The following is an 18714-nucleotide window of genomic DNA, read 5'->3' as shown; positions in this document are numbered from 1 at the left end:
CACTGATCGTCAAATTTGGACATTTTTTTCCAGGTGAAACAAACATTTCCTGACTCCTAGATGAGTGTAATCCTGTGAATTACGACTGGATCATTTAATCAGTTCAGATATTCACAGCCTGAAGGGGAGCAGAAGCGCCATCAGTTCAAATCACACCACTTAGACTTCCAAATTTAGTTTGATCAGAGTCATTTTCTTTCTTGGGATCTACATCCCAGACGGTGGAGGAAGAAGGGAGGAGATTAAACTAATCTAATCCCGCCTCTTCTGTTACTGAATAATTGATAACAACTCCTGGGGGGCTGCTGCAGACCTCTCACCAGTCCCAATGAGTTTCAGTGGGTGATGGGGGGGGGGGCATCCAGGGGTGAGGTGTAGTTAGTCATTCAGAGGGGGGGGCTCTGAACAGGAGCTGACACCTCCCTTCCCTTTGAGTCCCAACAAAGGCCTCGTCGACGGCGGTAACTAAGACACATCAAATGTGAGCTGGTGGTGCAGAGAGAATGTGTAAATATATCTTCAAATGTGTCCTCGCGTGTTGTTTTCCTCACCCTCTCTCCTCCCCCCGTTGTGGGGGGGGAGTCAGGTTGTTGTCACGAAGCGCCGTTGCTCTGTCTGCTGATCAATATGTTGCTGGTTTTTTTTTCCCTTTCAGAGGAGAAGACGCAGCTGGTTCTAAATGTCGACAAACAGCTTGAAGAAGTCAGAGAGTTGGTACGTCTTTGATCACTAATTTTCTCCCCTTCCCATTTCCTAAATAATGAATTTGTACAAAGGGGGGGGGGGGGGGGCGACAGCACCTGTGTTCTCCTGGAGGTGACATGACACGTCGACACGCGTGTGTGGCGGAGAAGGAGGCTTCCTCCTCGCGTGATTACTCCCCGGTAATGTGCTTTTAAGTGACACCCCTATGACACATTTCAAGCCATTATCTGGAGGGGGGAGTCTTCACGTCTTCGCGACGCAGGTTTGAAAACGAGCAGAGTCACCTGACAGAGACAAATCGGCGTTGCGTTCGCCTTGTGATGTCACGGTGATCAGTTTCCTCCCGCCTCAGACGCACGCCGGCGTCATTCACGCTGACATCGTCTGTGAATGAAGGGCCCCCGTGTTCCCGTCTTCATTTATTTACAGAACACCCCTCCTCCATCGCCGCCGGGTGACAATCAGCTCCGGATCGTTTCAGCGTTAATGCGGCTGAAGTCGCTGCTTTCATAAAGTTTGGATAAAAATGCGCTGATGGTGAGAGGAATCTGATCGTTCCAGGAGAGGGGGGGGACCCACGCGTTAGCATGGAAGTGATTCCTCAGCCTGTGTGAAACGTGTTAAATCATTCATGATTGTGAGGAGAGTTTGTTGAATTGTGGTTTCAGCTGGAGCAGATGGACCTGGAGGTGCGGGAGATCCCCATCCAGAGCCGGGCCATGTACAACAGCCGGCTGAAGAGCTACAAGCAGGAGGGCGACAAGCTGGAGAAAGAGTTTGTAAGTGTTATAGTCCAGTATCTTAAGTCAGTGGTCCCCAACCTCTGGGTAGTGGACCGGTACCGGTCCGTGGGTCAGTCGGTTCCGGTCTGTTTACTTCTATTATGATCTGGTTGTTTTAAATGAGTGGATTCTCTCCTCCACATCCGTCTATGACTCACTCTTGACGCTTGTGGAGATGCTTGCCTCGGTCACATGACTACCTTCTTAAAGGGGCCGCTCCGGCCGCTAACACGGAACACATTAGCGCTAAACCGAAATTCCCCAAGCTAGCAGAACCGACAAGAAACAAACGTCGGTGTGACGTTATGAGGACGCTGCTAATAAAGTTGATACAAACTGGATTCACCTTTATTATTATAATTTGAATAAAACAGTTTTCCTGCTGGTCGTATCGTTTCATTTTGATGGATTTATCCACCACACCTTAAAGGACAGTCAGTGAGAATATTGTCTGACATTAAATGGATCCGTGGAGCAAAAAGGTTGGGGGCCGCTGCCTTAAGTGAAATCTTTATGTTGTTATTTGTTGTTGTTTTCTTGTCTAAAATGAAAACCGGCTGTGAAACAAATCCTTGTATTTGGAACGTGACAAAAAACCAAATATATAATCACACCTTTAACAAGCTTGAAAATGAGTTCTTGGAGAGTTTCATTTTGTTTCCGTTTCGGTGAAACATGAATTTAACGTTCCTCACTGGGCGTGGCGCGTTGTGGCGCCCGGGATCGCCCACCTCACACGGGAACATCCTGTGAACAGAGTCTCCTGTAAGTCTGATGCAAGTGTTCAGAAGGTAAGCGCTCCAGCCCCCACCCACCCAACCAGCCACCCCTCCCACAGACGAGCCTCAGATGTGCCAAACGCTGCAGCCCAGCTCAGCTTCCTCTTCCTACAGGCCTGGTGAGGACATGACACTCCGCTCAAAAGACGGGAAAAAAGGCCATCTTCTTTCTTTTTAATGTAAAAAGCTGCAGCTTTGTTGTGCTTTCTGTGGATATCAAGGCCCGTCCCTCCCCACCCCACCCCTCCCAACCCTCACCCCTACTGGTCTCCCACGGGGGTCTACCCCCTTAACCTGCTCTCTCATCCTCCCATTCACCCGCGGTTTGAAGTCTTCCTACCACCGGTGTGCCAGCTTGAGACCTCAATCCTGCTCCTTCCCAGACGGGGGCCCCCGAGTCGACCCCCAGTCACCCGGGAAGACGACTTATCAAACGGGGCGTCCCGAAGACGATGCCCCGCTGGTTTCATTACGATAATAGACGGGATGGTGGGGGGTCTTAAAGGTGGCGGGTCGGGGCGAGTGGGCATCGCCAGCCGGAGCAGAAATAGAATCCATGAATCCACAAAGGACGACGAAAATCCTGTTTGATGGAGGCGGGGTGGGCGCGGCTCTTAGCGTTAGCTTTGATCAGGAGGAGGAGAGGCCTAACGCCAACTTAATCCAATGAAATCTATCGGGTAAACAGAGCCAGCACCTTCAAAGGGCCACGTTTGGTTCGTCCCAGTGGGGGTGTGTGTGTGTGTGTGTGTGTGTGTGTATCCTCAGACGTCTGCCGTGTCTCGCACAAAAACAATGTGACTCAAATTATGTACGCCGCTAATTGTAAAAGCCTGTGACGCGAGCGTGACGAGGTGTCACGAGCTGTCACGGAGCGACACGGGCTCACACACTCGCAGGTGATTTAGTCAGTCCTGGGAACTCAGGGTGGTTGTCAGTACATGTTTCTAATCAAAGACTTCCTGTCGCGTCGTTTCAACGCCGCTCCATGTTGTGTTGTTAGGCTGAATATGTTAAGTAAATGAGAAATATATTTAGTCTGATGCAGGTTTCACTCAACCAGCAACAAGAACCACCTCTGTGTCCACACGTCTGTCTTTGTCTCACTTCCTTCTTGGAGGCTTTTTGTACTTATTTCCTATTTATAGCAGCACCTGATTTTAACACCTGCTGTTAAACCCAGGCTGTTGTTTCATGTGAGTCCAGCAGGTGGAGCTGTTGCTCTAAGAATCCCCCCTTTATAGAAGAAAACCGACAAGGACGATTTTTGAGCACGTTTACCAATTACTTTGCCTTTCTGAAGTGTGAGTGGACCTTCTGTGTTAAATCCCTCCACTTATTGCTCAGACTGACCTTTTTTTCTTCTTTGTATCACAGATTGAAAATAATGTCACCAAAAAATGTCCTTGTGGTTAAAAAAAAAAAGTCCCCTCTTATTAAAGTGTGTGGGATTTTCTGTGCAATCAATTCAAGATAAACATAAAGAAATAGAGGAATTTTTTTTTTCAAAAGATGTCAAATTTGATCAATCTCTTTTTACTTTTAATTTTTTTTTTGGATTTGTGTCTGTTTCACATCAAAACTACTTCTGGTCCAAATTTGTAAAGTTTTTGTGTTCGGTCATCCTTGACTCCGTCAAAGATACTTCCATTAACTGCGAAGCCCTCGTCATTGAAGGAGTTAAATGAGGAGCAGAGCGAGTGTTGGTCAAGGCGGTTCCGTGGAATGGCGTGACGGCGGGTCATCCTCCGGGAGCGGGATCATTGTGTTGGGAATACTGCAGACCGTTTCATCAAGGACTGTGAAGATGTCTTTTATTCTCGAGCATCGGCGCTCCTTTTTCAACACGTTGTCGTTGCCCAGTGTTTGTATTAAACGGGCTAATGCGTGTCAGCACGACGCCAACCTCTCGCTACCACGAAGTCGCCATTCACCTGAAGTGTGGCACTTAACTTCAAAAGGAGCCCATTCAGGAGAAATTTAAATTACGACGCTGCGGTTTTTCCTCCCGCCGTGCCGTTTCCTCCGTCAGGGATGTGGAAGGATGAGACCAGCTGTCGCTGGGAGAACACTTCATCCTGTCTTTTTGTCTCATGTGAGGAACGGTTTGGGCTTCCAGTCATGGTCAAGTGCGATGTCTGGAATGCCTTTTTCCCCGTAATAAAACCCTTTGGATGAACGGCCTCCTCCTGTCTGCCAGGGGAGATAATTAACACGTTTCCAAAGAGCGGGCCAACCTTGAAATATTGAACAGTTTATTTTCCAGGTAAACCAAACGAACGGCGCCGGAAAAAAAACAACAACAAACTTCTGGCGGTTACTTTTTCATGTGGATATATCCGTTTCATGGCGTGACCTTCCAGAGACGGCTTGGATTCAGCTTTGAATGCTTCGTTTCATGAAGTTTTGCCAGCAACAGCATGTGAATGAGACAAATTATATTCCAAATATGGCGCGATCGGATTGGATCGGGTTTGCTGAGGCTACGCTAACTGCTCTTTTCGTCCTCCAGAGACTCTGGTGGACGGTTCTTGAATGACATGTTTCCGTGTCCAGAAATGTTCATCATGAGGCCTCTTTGAATTCTGGATCTTTACTTTGAACAAACATGCTAACAGCTCATTTGCGCTATCCTAAAGGCCCAGGGGTCACATGACCAGGGTCAGCCTGAGCAGCCTGGATTGAGCTCCAAACAGCTGGAGATGGGATGCCATTTCGAGTTGTGTTGACGGACAATTCAAGGTGGTCGGTACGATCCAACTTCTGCCGGCTGCGGTTGTGAAGTCATTATGACGCCGGAGGAGTTTGTAGAATCAGAAAGTTTGTCTTAAGAAGCTTCATAATGTCTTTTTTTTTTAAATAAAACAAATGCAGATAATTATGTTGAGATTTAGTTCCACTTCCACACTGGAACAGAGGTGATTAGAACTGTTGTAATCCAGCATGAAGGGTTGTTGTTGCGGCGCCCCCTCCCCGTCCCGTCCCGGTGACTCCCGCCAACGGGCGACATGAGTGGGATGTCGGACACTTTAAATCGCCGCGGCTTACAGCTCTTATTAAACACAGAGGAGCGACGGCAGATTGACTCCTTTTATGGTTTGCTGCCTAACATCCCATCAATGACACCAGAGTCTAATCGCTCACGAGCGTTTTTTAAAGGGGCCGTCGGCGGAGGCGGATTTCTCCCACAGATTCCCTCTGAGCGCGGTGCAGATTTAAGATGTAAACAAACATCTGCTTTGCCGCGCGTGAATCCCGTCTTTCATTGGGAAGTTGTTGCCCCCTCGTCTTCCTCCGGCCCTTTGTGGATTTGTGGCATCGGAGGCTTTTCCCTGTCCTCTTTAGTGGGATCCATCGTCTGGAATCCAGTTTCTATTGGTTTGATGGTGTCATGGCGCCGGTGGGTCGGACCCGGGATGAAGGACGGAAAAACCCACGGCTATTACAACTAATAATTAGTGCTTACAACTTAGAATGAGTTATTAAAACTTAGGAGTTATTATAACTTACAATGAGTTATTACCATTTATGAGGTAATACAACGTACAATGAGTGAATACAACTTATATTGCGTTGTTAAAACTTAGAATGAGTTATTACTGCTTATAATGAGTTAATACAACTTATAGTTATTACAACTTATGAGTTATTACAGCTTATATTTATATTGAGCTGTTACAACTTATAAGGAATTATTACAACTCATGTTTAGTCATTACAAAATATAATGAGTTTATTCAACTTATAATTAGTTATTACAACTTAGGAGTTATTACAACTTATAATGAGTTATTACAGCTTATGAGTTAATACAACTTATAATGAGTTAATTCAACTTATAATTATTATTAGAGGTTATGAGTTATTACAACTTGTAATGAGTTATTACAATTTATAAGGAGTTATTATAACTTAAGTTATTATAACTTGTGACTTATTACAACTTAAAACAGAAGAGGATAAACCTTTATCAGTCGTTGTTGCTGTCTTTTGAACAGTAACTGAAACAGTCACAAAGAATTCCGCTTGATGTCCCGTTCTTGGATGGGGGGGTTGGACTCGTTAGTGAGTTCCTTCTAGAACCCACATATCCAGTAATTTGTTAGCAGATCACCTGGTCTCCCCCCCCCTGTCTCCTGGTGTTAACACTTGTCTTTGGGGGGGGGGGATCTGCATTCCGCCTGGAGCGCAGGTTTTGTTTGGCGGTGTGTAAATTCGGCCGTTATCCCCCCACGCGATCGTTTCCCGTGTCGCTTATCTCTCCTGGCCCCTCCGAAGTCGCCGCACTTCCTCGCTCTGACAGCGATCAGGATCGCTTTCAGACGCTAGTCTGGCTGAGTCTGCCCCCCCCCCTCCCTCATACACATACACCATCACCCCCCACCCCACCCCACACCCCCCCTACAACGCTGTCCTCGGGGCTCGTGTGATTGAGTGACTGGAGCGAACGGGGGCCACAGATAATAAGGAGGAAAACATAAAGACATGGGGTGATGATATGATAACACCCCCCCGTTCCTCCTCACCCCCCCTCCCTCTCTGTACTCCCCTTTCCACCTCCCCTTCACTTCGTCTTGTGTTCTTCTTTCTGTCCTACCCCCGGTTTGGGTGCACCAGCCTGTCCCACACAGCCCCTAAACCAGAAGTGACATGTGACACCCACTCCCCAGTGATGTGCTGACAAGCGGGTACTAGAATAGGTGACACTGTTTTCTCTTTTGCCAGACCGGCTGAAGTCTGGTGGGGGGGGGGGGTGGTGGTGGTGGTGGGGGCTTCATGAAGTATTTATGAAATATATTATGAATCTTCCGCTCCGTGTTTCTGGCATTTTAATAAGTCGGCCCTCCAGAAGTGAGGAGAGGGGTAAATAGAGGAAGGATTCTTTACATTTCTTCTTCGCTGGTGTTTCTTCATGGCCGCAGCTCCGTGTTTACAGATGTTTTGACCCCCCCCCCCCTCCTTCACAGGCGTACGCAGACACACAATTAAAGTGGCTTTCCTCCTCTCATCCTAAGTGTTTCTAATGAGAGCTGCAGAGCAGGATTGTCTTCCTGCTCTCAGTGACCAACACTTTTTGCCTTCCCTCGGCTGGTTTTGAAGCCCGCAGTGGAATCCGGCTGCGGCCTTGATCAGAATTACATTGTGGAAGATGAATTGCTTCTCCTTTTTTTTATTTTTTTTTTCCTTTTCTTTTTCAATTATCTCAGAGGTTGGCCACCATTAGTGCATCAGCCGCTCCTGCAGCGAAGCTAAACTCTTTGGTTTTGTTCCCCCTCGTAGCTCACCAAGCGCCCGTTTGTTCCACGTTGTCCAAGTTTGTGTACGTTTCTCCCTTCATAAGTTTTTATTCAGTAATGATCTGATTCATCTGCGGGGTTTTTTTTTTTTCTTGAAGAGCTTCAGATGGAGAAGAATTCCTGGTTGGAACAAAAAAAAAGGAAATCTTTTTTCTGTATTTATGCCCCCCCCCTTCCCCATCAGAGGAGCAGATAGAAGTCCCCTTTCCATCCGTCTGGGGTTGTTCTATTCTAACACTCTGTCCTAAACATGTGCATCTGTTTAAATTTATGTCTTTAATCATTTTTTATTTTTAGCGACATTTAATGAAGATAATTTTCATGTCATATTTTTGCAGGTAATTCAATTTTAAAAAATGATAATTATTATTATGAATATAATATTATTTTATTTTATTATATCATATTATATTATGCATTCATTCATGTACAGATTTCATAATAAAAGTCATAAATGGGTTTTGATTTAAAAACCTTAAATCTTATGTTTAAAAGATAAACAGGAAATGATGGGGAAAAAAATAATTTTTTGTTGTAGCAACAGTTTAACATGAAAAAGTGACTTTAAAATGATCTGAAATCAACGTCTAAACAACAAAAACAACAACATCCAAACTTCTGCAGCATCAAAGTTTCCATCCCTTCGTTTCCTCAAACCCATTTTCTCTTTCCGTCGTGTCGTATTGTAAATTCCAGGACAAACCCAGCAGAATGGGAAGTTCAGACGGGGGCGCCTGGTTTTGTTTTTTTTTCTTTCTTTTTTTGGGGAGGAGGAGGGGAGGGGGGGGGCTCATCAGCATTTGAATGCATTCTAGTGAGTGAAATAAGAAAGTATACATAAATATCAGGAGATAATGATCTGGCTAAGTCTCTATATGTGCTGCATTATTCTGATGCTAATGAGGGAAGCTATTCAGTGCCAACAATGGTCACGTTACCCGACGGCGCGGCGCTGAAGGAGATCGTCTCCACCGGCGCGTCCACCGGCGCGTCCACCGGCCCAACGCTCGTGCTCGGCAGGCCCGACTCCCTCCCTTTGTGTCTAGCTTTCTCTTTTCTCTTTCTTTTTCTTTTTTTTTTATATATTACATTTTTCAATTTTAGATAACACTCCAAGAATAGACTTCAAACAGGACTGAATCATAAATGGAGGTCAGGAGTGAAGCTCCTTCCAAAGCGGAGAAAGGGTTAAAAGTGAAGGTGTTTCTTTCTTTTAAACGATGGGGGGGGGACTGATAGAGAGGAGCCGCTCTCAGCAGAGGGTTCACTGAACTATATGTAGGTAGCCACAGGCTAATGGGCCGCTTGGTCCCTGGATTGCCAGGTATCCTGGAACGCCTCCTCCTCCTCCTCCTCCTCTTCCTCCTCCTCCTCCGCCTCCTCCTCCTCTTCCTCTCTCCGTCATCCTCTTCTCTCTAATCTCACCTCCTTCTCTGGCGCTGACCCGGGGAGGCCCACTTTATTCCCCACTGCACGCCAGGAGCCAGCGCTGTGATCGGGGCCCGGGCCCCCACACCACCCCCCCACGGCTCTGCTCTATTGATTTCCTCCCGTCTGCACCGGGTCCCTCCTCCGTAACCCTCCCTCTGCCCACTTCCTCTCCTTCATCCCCTCGCTCTCCTCTTCCTCTTTCCTTCCTTCCTTCCTTCTTCTCATATCTCCTCTGTCGCCTCCTACACAACTACAGGCTGGGGGGGGACACCTGACGGAACAGAGGAGGAGGAAGAGGAGCAGGATGAAGGGTGTGGGAGGGGCTCTTTGATTTTTCATTAGAAGTGTCTCCATATTTTAATATGGGCTTTAATATCGGGCCCCCGTGCCTTAAAGAAACGACCACTGGAGACGATCCCTGGGCCCTCAGATGGTTCCTGTTCCATCAAAGCCCTCCCCCAGTTCGCTCTTTTGTCCCCCCCCCACAGTCGTTAGGCCTGATCTCGACTGTACTTAGAAATAGAAATGACTTTGACAGGGAAGTAGTCCACCGGTGTTTAAGGAGGCTGTGTGTGTGTGTGTGTGTGTGTGTGTGTGTGTGTGTGTGTGTGTGTGTGTGTGTGTGTGTGCGTGTGAGAAAACATCAGAACACATCAGGTTATTTATGATGTCATAAAAGAGGCGTCATCACAAGTTGTTAAGCAGTCGTTTTTTGATGACATCATCACGTTTGTAGTTTCTCAATTTTTAGATTTTAGATCCGATTTTAAGTTTTTTCCTTTAAAGAGACGAATATTTAAACGTTTTATTTTTTAGAATTCTGATTTACTCCATGGAGGGTTTGGTTTTTTCTTTTTTCTATGTGTCTTTTAGAAGCCGGGTACGATCTGATGGGGGGGGGGGTCAAACAGGAAATGAATCTTTTAAACGTTAAAAAATAAGGAATCCAGATTTTTTTTCCTCACCTTTTCAACATTTATCCAAATGAAATCAAAGGACTGAACAGATTTCCAGGAACGATCCGGTTTCACCTGCTCAGCGATGACATCATCACCGACCTGGGCGTGACTAAACCCCGCCCCCCCGTCCCGTGTGTCACCTGTGGCCTCTACCTGCTCGTCGCCGCCGCGCTCCGGTTGATCATCCTCTCTTTTTGTTTTATTTGTGTTTCCTCCGCCGCCGCTCGTCTGAGGCTCCTTCAGGTTTCCTCACGGCAGAGAAACACAACTCGCCACCAAAGCGCCAACCTGTGAGCTAATGAGAGCCCCCCCCCACCTCCCCCGCTGGTATCTGAAGGCGCCGGCTCCTCCGCCACCGCGGCTCCTCCATTAGGGGCCGAACACACACCGGGCTCGCCTTCACATACGTCCCACACACACACACACTGAGCGGCGAGGAGCGGAGGGCGCGACGGCACCAAAGCCCCGGTAAAAAACAAAGGAACAAATGACACCCCCCCCTGCGACGGCCCCCGGTCCCGGGCTGGCCCCCCCCTCGCCCGTCTGATAATAAATCAAATGCATTAAGAGGAGCTTTTATTTGACTGGAGAAGCTCTCAGCACTGGGTTTGTGTTAAAGGGAGATGACAACAGTTTCCTCACTTGTGTTTCCCTTTTGTGTGTGCAACCCCCCCGCCTCCACACACACACACACACGCACACACACAGCCCCCCCCCTGCCGAGCACAGATGCATTATTTAAGACGCTGTTGTGATACTTGTGCCTGCTTAAAGGTCTCGGCTTCCTTTTAACGCCATGCAGCATCAGTCCACCTCTGCCCCCACGTGTGTGTGTGTGTGTGTGTGTGTGTGTGTGTATGTGTGTGTGTGTGTGTGTGTGTGTGTGTGTGAATGTGGAGGGGGGCCTCCTGGTACTGGTCCACACATCACCTGGGAAAATCTCCCAGCAGGAGGGCAAGGGGAAGGGATGGATAACCTTTTGAGGTTGCAGCACATTCTGGGGTAATTCCAGACGTTTTTTCTCACTCCTTATTATCTCTGAGATGTAAAATAATTTCTGCGGTCATTTTCCGTCTCCTTGGAAGCGGTGAGGAGGGTGGAAATGAAAGGTTAACCGCGGTTCAGGAGGAGCCGGACTTGAGCTCGCAGGTCCTCCTGCCCGGACCGGGAGCCGGCAGATCGAAGGCGGTTAATTACTCCTCGTGCGTCGCCACCAGCCGCGTGCGAGGAGGAAAGGGAAAGCCGCGGAAAGAGCCTCTGCTGAGGAACTTCAGGGCCCCTCATTACACCCTGCCCCTGGGTACTTTTACGCCTTTTATTCCCCTCCTAATGAACTGTTTACATTTTTCAGCTTTCCAGGCGCTTGCGATAATTTGCACTCCTTCTTGGAACGTTCTTATTGGCCCAAAAGCAAGGAGGACAGTTGGAGGGCATTGAGATGTGTGTATAAATATAATTGTATTTGATTTTAATTCGTTTTTATAGCTGGGGAAGTTTTTTCTTTCCATTAATAAGATGAATTTTTACGAATTTCTTCCCTTTTTTTTGCGACTCAAATCATTTCCGCACACACACTCGCCGACATAGCAGACAAAAGATCCATATATTTGCTATAATTAAATAAATATCATTTGCAGCTCTTGAGCATTACTCCAGCCTGATTAGCATATCTGATATGAATTGTTATGCATGCATACGTAATTACATTTTGATGGCTGGAGAAGAGGAGTTTTTTTTTGTCTTGTGCTATCCATGTCAGCAGAGGTACAAGCATGTGTTTTTGACAGGACACCCGCACCTCCGTCGCCGCATTTGATGCCACGCGTTGGAGTTTTTTAAAGGCGGCCACTTTGCATAAAGTTAAGATGTACCTTTGTACTTCCTGCCGCGTGCTTCCGGGAATAGAAGCAAATTCTCACCCGAGATTTAAAAAAATGTGACAAAAGACGGACCTTTCAAAAGGTTTTTTTTTTAAAAAGCGTCTTCTTTTCTTTCCTCTTCTGAGCAATCAGGTGTCTTGTGAGCGCTCAGTTCTTTTTTAGATTACACAGCCTGATTAGCTGCTTTTTTTTTGTCTTGAGATGCTCAGAATGGAGCTGCTGGAGGAGACTTTCTTTCTTTGACTGATTCCTGCTTCCCTTGACCTCCAGAGCGATCCTGTCACGCGGCATTTTCATGCGCTCAACACCCCATAATAATCAAATCTGCTCCTGCATTAAGCAGTCAATCAGCATCGCTGTTTACGCTTCACATCAAGTGGGGTGGGGGGTGTGTGGGGGGTGGCAGTAATCACTCAGGAATCTGCTGTTTTCCAGAGGGGAATCCAAAAAAAGTGTGTACTGTAGGGGCTTTCATTTCCTTTGTCATCCACGCTGTTCTCATTGCAGAGACGCTCCATGCATTCATCTGTAACAGACAGGTATTTAGAAATACTAAAAAAAAAACCCGCAGAGGTTTTTGAAGCCTCATCATTCAAATCGATGCTTCTCCCAGGATTCCTCGCCTCAATTACCGCCGAAGTCGTCTCCCCCTCCAAGTTGTGCAGCAGCTCTTTAAGATGAAACTCCACTTAAATGGAATATGTGGGTGTTTTCCTGGCAACCAAATATCAGCGTGAGCCGTGCACCCATGTACACACACACACACACACACACACACACACACACACGCGTGTTCACACCAGTGCCATTCACACACCCGATTCCCTTTAGGGTCCCGACCCCTCACCCCCAAAAATAGAGCTTTAATTACAAATCAAATTCAGCATCTACATCAATTTAAAAATCTTTAATATAGGTTGTTAGACTTTTTCTATTTCATCAAAAGAGAGGGATCAGAAAAAAGACAAAGCAGGGAAAGTTATTGGGGTTTTTTTCTATTTGTCTCCTTATTTAGGATTTGAATCAAAGCCTTGTTTGATGGAGGTAAAGAAAAATATAGTAGAATACTGTGGAATTTGTTTTTCTGATATTCTCAAAAACAGTTTACTTTTATATTTCATCTGGTTTGACTTTTTTTGCTCATATCACCACAATAATTTTTAAACATTGCTGAAATCACACAAAATAAAAACGCATAAAGAAATTCTCTTTATTATTTGTCAAATTCCATTAAATTCAAATTGATTGATGGATTCCGGTATTGCATCACCAAATTCTGGCTCAAACACTTTTGAATATTTTAAATTTTGCTCGTGGATTAAAATCGTACATTTTTAAATTGACCAAATTTTCCAAATAATTTGAATTTTGTTGCATATTTGCAACAAAAACCTCAAAAACTCGCTTTAAATGTTAGAAGGATTCGATGTTGAACAGCTCATTTTGACATGCTGCTCCTGTGTGTGTGTGTGTGTGTGTGTGTGTGTGTGTGGTGTGTGTGTGTGTGTGTGTGTGTGTGTGTGTGTGTGTGTGTGTGTGTGTGTGTGTGTGTGTGTGTGTGTGTGTGTGTGTGTGTGTGTGTGTGTGTGTGTGTGTGTGTGTTGCGGGCCAGGGGGGTCCCTGTGGTGGACCATTGTTTGGGTGTTCTCTTTATCTAATGGTTTTTGCGGTGCGGGTCAATCAGGCCTCGGTGTGGTCGGTAATTGCCCTGGAGAACTGCCCCCCACCCCCCATCACGATAATAACAACCACCTCACATCAGCCGTGACTTTCCACTCCGGATTGGTTCAATCGGGCCGATGGGACGGCGGATCGGATTCCTGCTTCTTCAGAGTGACTGAAACTTTTCCTGCTAACAGGAAGAAGCAGAACGCCCCTGGGGGGGTTCGTCGGTGACTCTCCCCCTGTCTTTATTCACCCCGAGCAGAAACCAGGGGACTCTAGGAAACAGAAAGAATTTGCGTAGAGGAAAAAGCGGCGTTTGATTTCCGCCCGTCTCCTGCAGCCCACCTAGAAACCCTGTCACGGTGGGGGGGGGAGGCGAAGCCGGCTCGGTAAACACCGGTGTGTGTGTGTGTGTGTGTGTGTGTGTTTACAGGGCATGCCAAGAGGCTGTTTTCCGGCGGGTCGGGCGTCTGTAAACAAGCGCTACAACGGCAGCCACACTCCCCCACAATCGGAGGTGGCACGCTCTGAAGTGTGTGTGAAATGTGTGTTTGTCTTTTTGGCATTCCCTCTTATTCCAGCCCATCTGGAGACGGAGGAGAGCTGTGGGGGGGGAGAGAGAGCAACCCCCCGATCCGATGGGCCACCAATGGGTGATGAATTATTCCCTGTCTGAGACTCAGCATTGGTGTTATCACAGAGGCTGCCACTGCAGCGGGATGACAGCGGTGACAGCCCCCCAGAAAAGATTTAGTGCTGACAAGTGATACTTCCTCATAATACATCTCCCTGGCCCTCTCCCCCCTATCCCCTCTCTCCCCCCCTGTCCCCCCGTTCCACAGCCTCTCCAGGCACCGGATGAGCTTTTTCATCCCTCGACTTCTATTTGTTTAAGTGGGCAAGGTGTGTGTGTGTGTGTGTGTGTGTGTGTGTGTGGGGGTGGTGAGGAGGGAGGGGGGAGTGTGGCACACTAGGTGCACTAGATCACCTTGGAGGGGAGTCGTGGCTCAAACCCAGACGTGTGTGTGGAGTTCTTGTGTAGCAGCGACACACACACGTGCGACTTGTCACGGCGTTCCATTAGGGGGCTCTCGTGCTTCAGAAATGTCTGTTTGTCTTCTTTTTCTGTACCGCTGCAGTACTAACACATATTTCCCTACTTGTTTCCTCTTTTTCTCCCATCTCTTCTTCTTTTTGTCCCCCCCCCCTCCCAGAAAAGGTCACGTATCGCCTACAGTGATGAGGTGCGCAACGAGCTCCTAGGAGACGACGCTGGCTCCTCTGAGAACCAGGTGAGGTGCTAATCAGGGGCCCGGACGACAACAGTGTGTGGGTGGCTGACCGGCCCCTTGGGTGCGGTGGGGTGGGTCCCCCCCACCCCCCTTCATCGTAGGGGCCATCGAGAACCGAAACCGCGGCATTGTCGCTAAGTCATGCGGAAGGAACACTGTTTAATGCAAAGCCGGGCCGCCGGAGAGCGAGCCCAGGGCATGGGAGCTAAAAGACACACACACACACACACACACACACACACACACACACACACACACACACACACACACACACACACACACACCTCAAATCCAGAACCCGGCCCCCAATCGGCCCACAGCTGTTCTCCAGCCGGGTGTGGACTCAAGCCAATAATAGACCCTTCATAAAGACACACACACACACACACACACACACACACACACACACACACACACACACACACACACACACACACACACACACACACACACACACACACACACACACACACACACTTGCTTTTTACTTTATTTTAACTCTGAGGACGATGAACCAGCAAAATGCAGAGATTCCAAATTTTTAAAAAAATGCATTTTGTTAAAATCCGACATGAAAAATATCCCTACGATACTTTTGTGCCGTCCTCCAGAGAAACGATCCGCCCTCTTCTAAATATTTAAATGTGATTTAACTCCAGGCTTTAATCTAAACACAAACTCCTGATGGTTTTGATCTATTATCTATCGGCGTTGTGACGACGGTTTTATTGTTCATTAAGACGATGACAGACGCGCGGCGAGCTGCATCTCAGCCTGTTGAATGGGAGGAAATCGGAACAACAGACAAACACTTTTTCCGCCGCGTCTACAAAAGCTTCATTCACAGCCGCTGGGAAACCCAGAAGAAACACAATTATCTGGAATTGTGATCTTAATTGGCCAAAATGCACCACATGTTATTTTAAACTTAAGCCGTTTGGAATCAGTTGTTTTTTGAATAAATGCAGGACGGCATCAAAACGGAGGAACATCAACGGATTCAGCAAACGGCGTTTTAACGTTAAGACGCGTTTACCTCGTGCTCACCTGCACAGCTGCCACTCAGACGCAGCGCTCAACTATGACCAAACGCCTTTTGACTAATTATATAGAGCCTTTAGAATCGGCTGTCAACTTGGAGGGGTTACCGCGTCTTTCTCTCTCTCACGCACACACACACACACACACAAATAAATAAATGTGCAGAAAAGACAAAACAAAGATGAATAGTCACATGAATATTTGCACATTTAGTCCCGCAGCGCTTCATGTGAGTATATTTAGATGATTCTCAGCTCAGCAAAGCTAAATAAAGTTGTCTGTTTTTTTTTTTTTGAACATTTCCCTATTTCCATTTCAATGATGACCCATGAACCGCACATCTTACAAACATATGTATCACGAGCCACGATGTGTAATTGAAATGCATATTCCTGGCAAATTAGCGAGACACAAAAGTGACTTTGACATTTTTATGCACAAGTTGGAAGAAGATCTGCTGTCAGAAACGTCACGTTTGAGACTCTGACGGGTTCCGTCGCCATCCTGTCGAGGTAGAAGCAGAAAAATAAACATCGCATTTCAAATCTTATCTCCCTTTTATTTTAAAAAAAAATCATCTGAAATATCTTAAAGTAATATTTATTCATGTAGAATCCACAAGCATCAAGGAAATAAAATAAACCTATGCAGAATTAATATTATGGAATAAATGTTTTTTGTTCAAAATATAGGAAATTGCCGTAAATTGCTTTTAAATATTTGATTATAGTTTAGTAGAATTATCAAATTTATTTTATGTTTTTCAAGGCATTTTTTTTTTATCCATCAAATTTTGAAAAACAATAAAATGTTAAATTCTTGCTTGAACAAATTCTCATTTCAAATCAACATACTGATGTAAATTCTCTCATTTTAAATAAAATGAAAAATAACAACAAATATTTATCTTATTTAAAAAAAATCAGTGACATTTTCTCTTGTTTTATTTTATTCTCTCAATTTCTATTTTTGAAAAAGATGCCTACTTTTTAAAATTATATTTAAAAAAACAACATTACAAATTATCAAATTGTAAAAAAAAAAAAGCTAATAAATGTGTTTGATGTGAAATATTTAAAAAAATAAAATGATACATTATATCTCAAATTCACACAAAGACTTCCTGCTGGGGGGCAAAAGCAAAGCAAATAAATGAAACACACGTCCCATCCTTTTTTTTTTCTGCAGGTGCCACGTTTTACCTGCTTCTCATTTGAAAACTTGTGCAGATAAGACTCGTCTTGCTGTGAGTGGAGTACTCGGAACTTCAGGGGGTTTTTTTATTTATTTTTTATCTAACGAGACGGCGGCGATAGCAGAGAGGGGAAAAGACGGCGGGGGCCGGGGCAAGTCGGTCAATTTAATTCCTGACGATCTGAAAGGGGTCAGGATCATTTCATATAGCCCTGGCTGAGCAGATCATTACCAGTCACAAATCTGTTGGTTACATGGCAAGGATTTATAGCTAAGTAAATAGGGAACCGTCATAAGTTCTGAAAATGGCGTGTTGGCCCTGCGATAATGGCTAAAGGACGATTTAATAGAGTTGGGCATTTATTCGTTATCTGTATGCGGGCAGAGCCTGAATTGGCACTATCGCTGGTTTTTTTAATAATGTGGTAGGCTGCTGTTGCACTATTTCTTTCTGTTTCCTCTGCATGCAACGCACGCACACACACGAGCGCCACACACAAAGCAGCACACACACACACACACACACTCCTCACACACCAACACTATACGGAATAGTTTCGATTTCAGTCGCAGCAGAAGGCTTGGCCACAAGAGATTGTGCCGGTTTGAGCCGGCGCGGACCAGATTTTACAGCCTACAAAGGAAGCAGATTACCACTTGTATCGAATTCCGTATTGGATAAAAAAAAAGAAAAAGAAAAAAAAAAAGAATCTTTTGTTTGAAAAAAAAAAAAAAATGCTGATTATCATAACAGAAAAATTGCAGCAGTGCAATTCTGAATGCTGGCCGGCATCACAAAAAACACAAGGCGAGGCGCTCATGCAGGAGTAATTATAACATTTCTGTGTTGTGTGTTTGCTGCTCTCTATCTCGTTGGCGACGCCAGCATCATCGGCGGCGGCGCCGTCGAACGGATGCCAGAGGAAAAAATAAAGTGAAACAGGAAGAAACCGGCGCTCCTCGAGACCCCCCCCCCCCTCGTATAGTTTTAACAAACCCTCCTCGAGGACTCGCAATCAGCCGGGCGGCACAAATGAGCTCCAACAAGTTTTGTTTGGTGCTCCATTGACTGACGGCGGAGCCGGTTGGAGGGACGGCAGGATCGGCTCCGGCCCCCCAAACGACCTCCACCACTGTGTGGTGTTAAACTTTGGCCTTTTCAATAATGCATTCTTAGCGGGGAGTCGCCGCTTAACTTAGAAAAAAGACGGCTTCCACTCGTAAGTGTTGCTGTCGACATTCTGGAGGAACGAGAGGCTCCTCGTGCAAAAAAAAAAAAAAAAAAAAAGCGTTTACAGAGACCGACTGGTTTTTGATTGGTAGAGAAAAATCACACAGGAGCTATTTCTGAAATGCTTCGAAAATAACACCAGGAAAAAATGTGAGATTTAGTCTTATATAAATAGAGCAGACACCTTTTCATGGCTGCATTGTGTCTCTGGCTTTAATGCTAACTGTTGGTGCTCTCTGTGGCTTGTTTGAATTATTTTATTCTGGTTTTTCCGGCTGTCTCCCGCTGCGTTTTGAAGCCCTGTCAGGATTTATCGTCTCTCCCGTTCCCTCAGACTCCATTTAGATCTGCTGACCTTTTATAACCCAGAGATTTAAAAAAACAAATCGCCTCTAAAAGGCAAATCAACACGTTTGTCCCTCTCCTCTTTTTTTACTTCCACCATGCCTTCTCCTTCC

At 46.0% G+C, this 18714-nt stretch overlaps 1 protein-coding gene across 4 annotated transcripts in view; it reads left to right on the top strand.

Moving 5' to 3' along the window:
- The window catches only part of vti1a (vesicle transport through interaction with t-SNAREs 1A), a 96888-nt gene that overhangs the window by 2240 nt on the left and 75934 nt on the right, over positions 1-18714 (top strand). For all 4 annotated transcript variants that reach the window (XM_068305157.1, XM_068305160.1, XM_068305156.1 and 1 more), the window contains exons 2-4: positions 656-714; positions 1374-1484; positions 14713-14790. In XM_068305157.1, coding sequence (XP_068161258.1) covers positions 656-714; positions 1374-1484; positions 14713-14790 — 248 coding nt within the window. The remainder of the gene's footprint in view (positions 1-655; positions 715-1373; positions 1485-14712; positions 14791-18714) is intronic.

Source organism: Antennarius striatus, chromosome 21 (genome assembly GCF_040054535.1).
Source record: "Antennarius striatus isolate MH-2024 chromosome 21, ASM4005453v1, whole genome shotgun sequence".
Lineage (NCBI taxonomy): Eukaryota > Metazoa > Chordata > Actinopteri > Lophiiformes > Antennariidae > Antennarius > Antennarius striatus.
The sequence above is the reverse complement of the archived record's forward strand: the minus strand, read 5'-3'. Positions and strand labels throughout refer to the sequence as shown.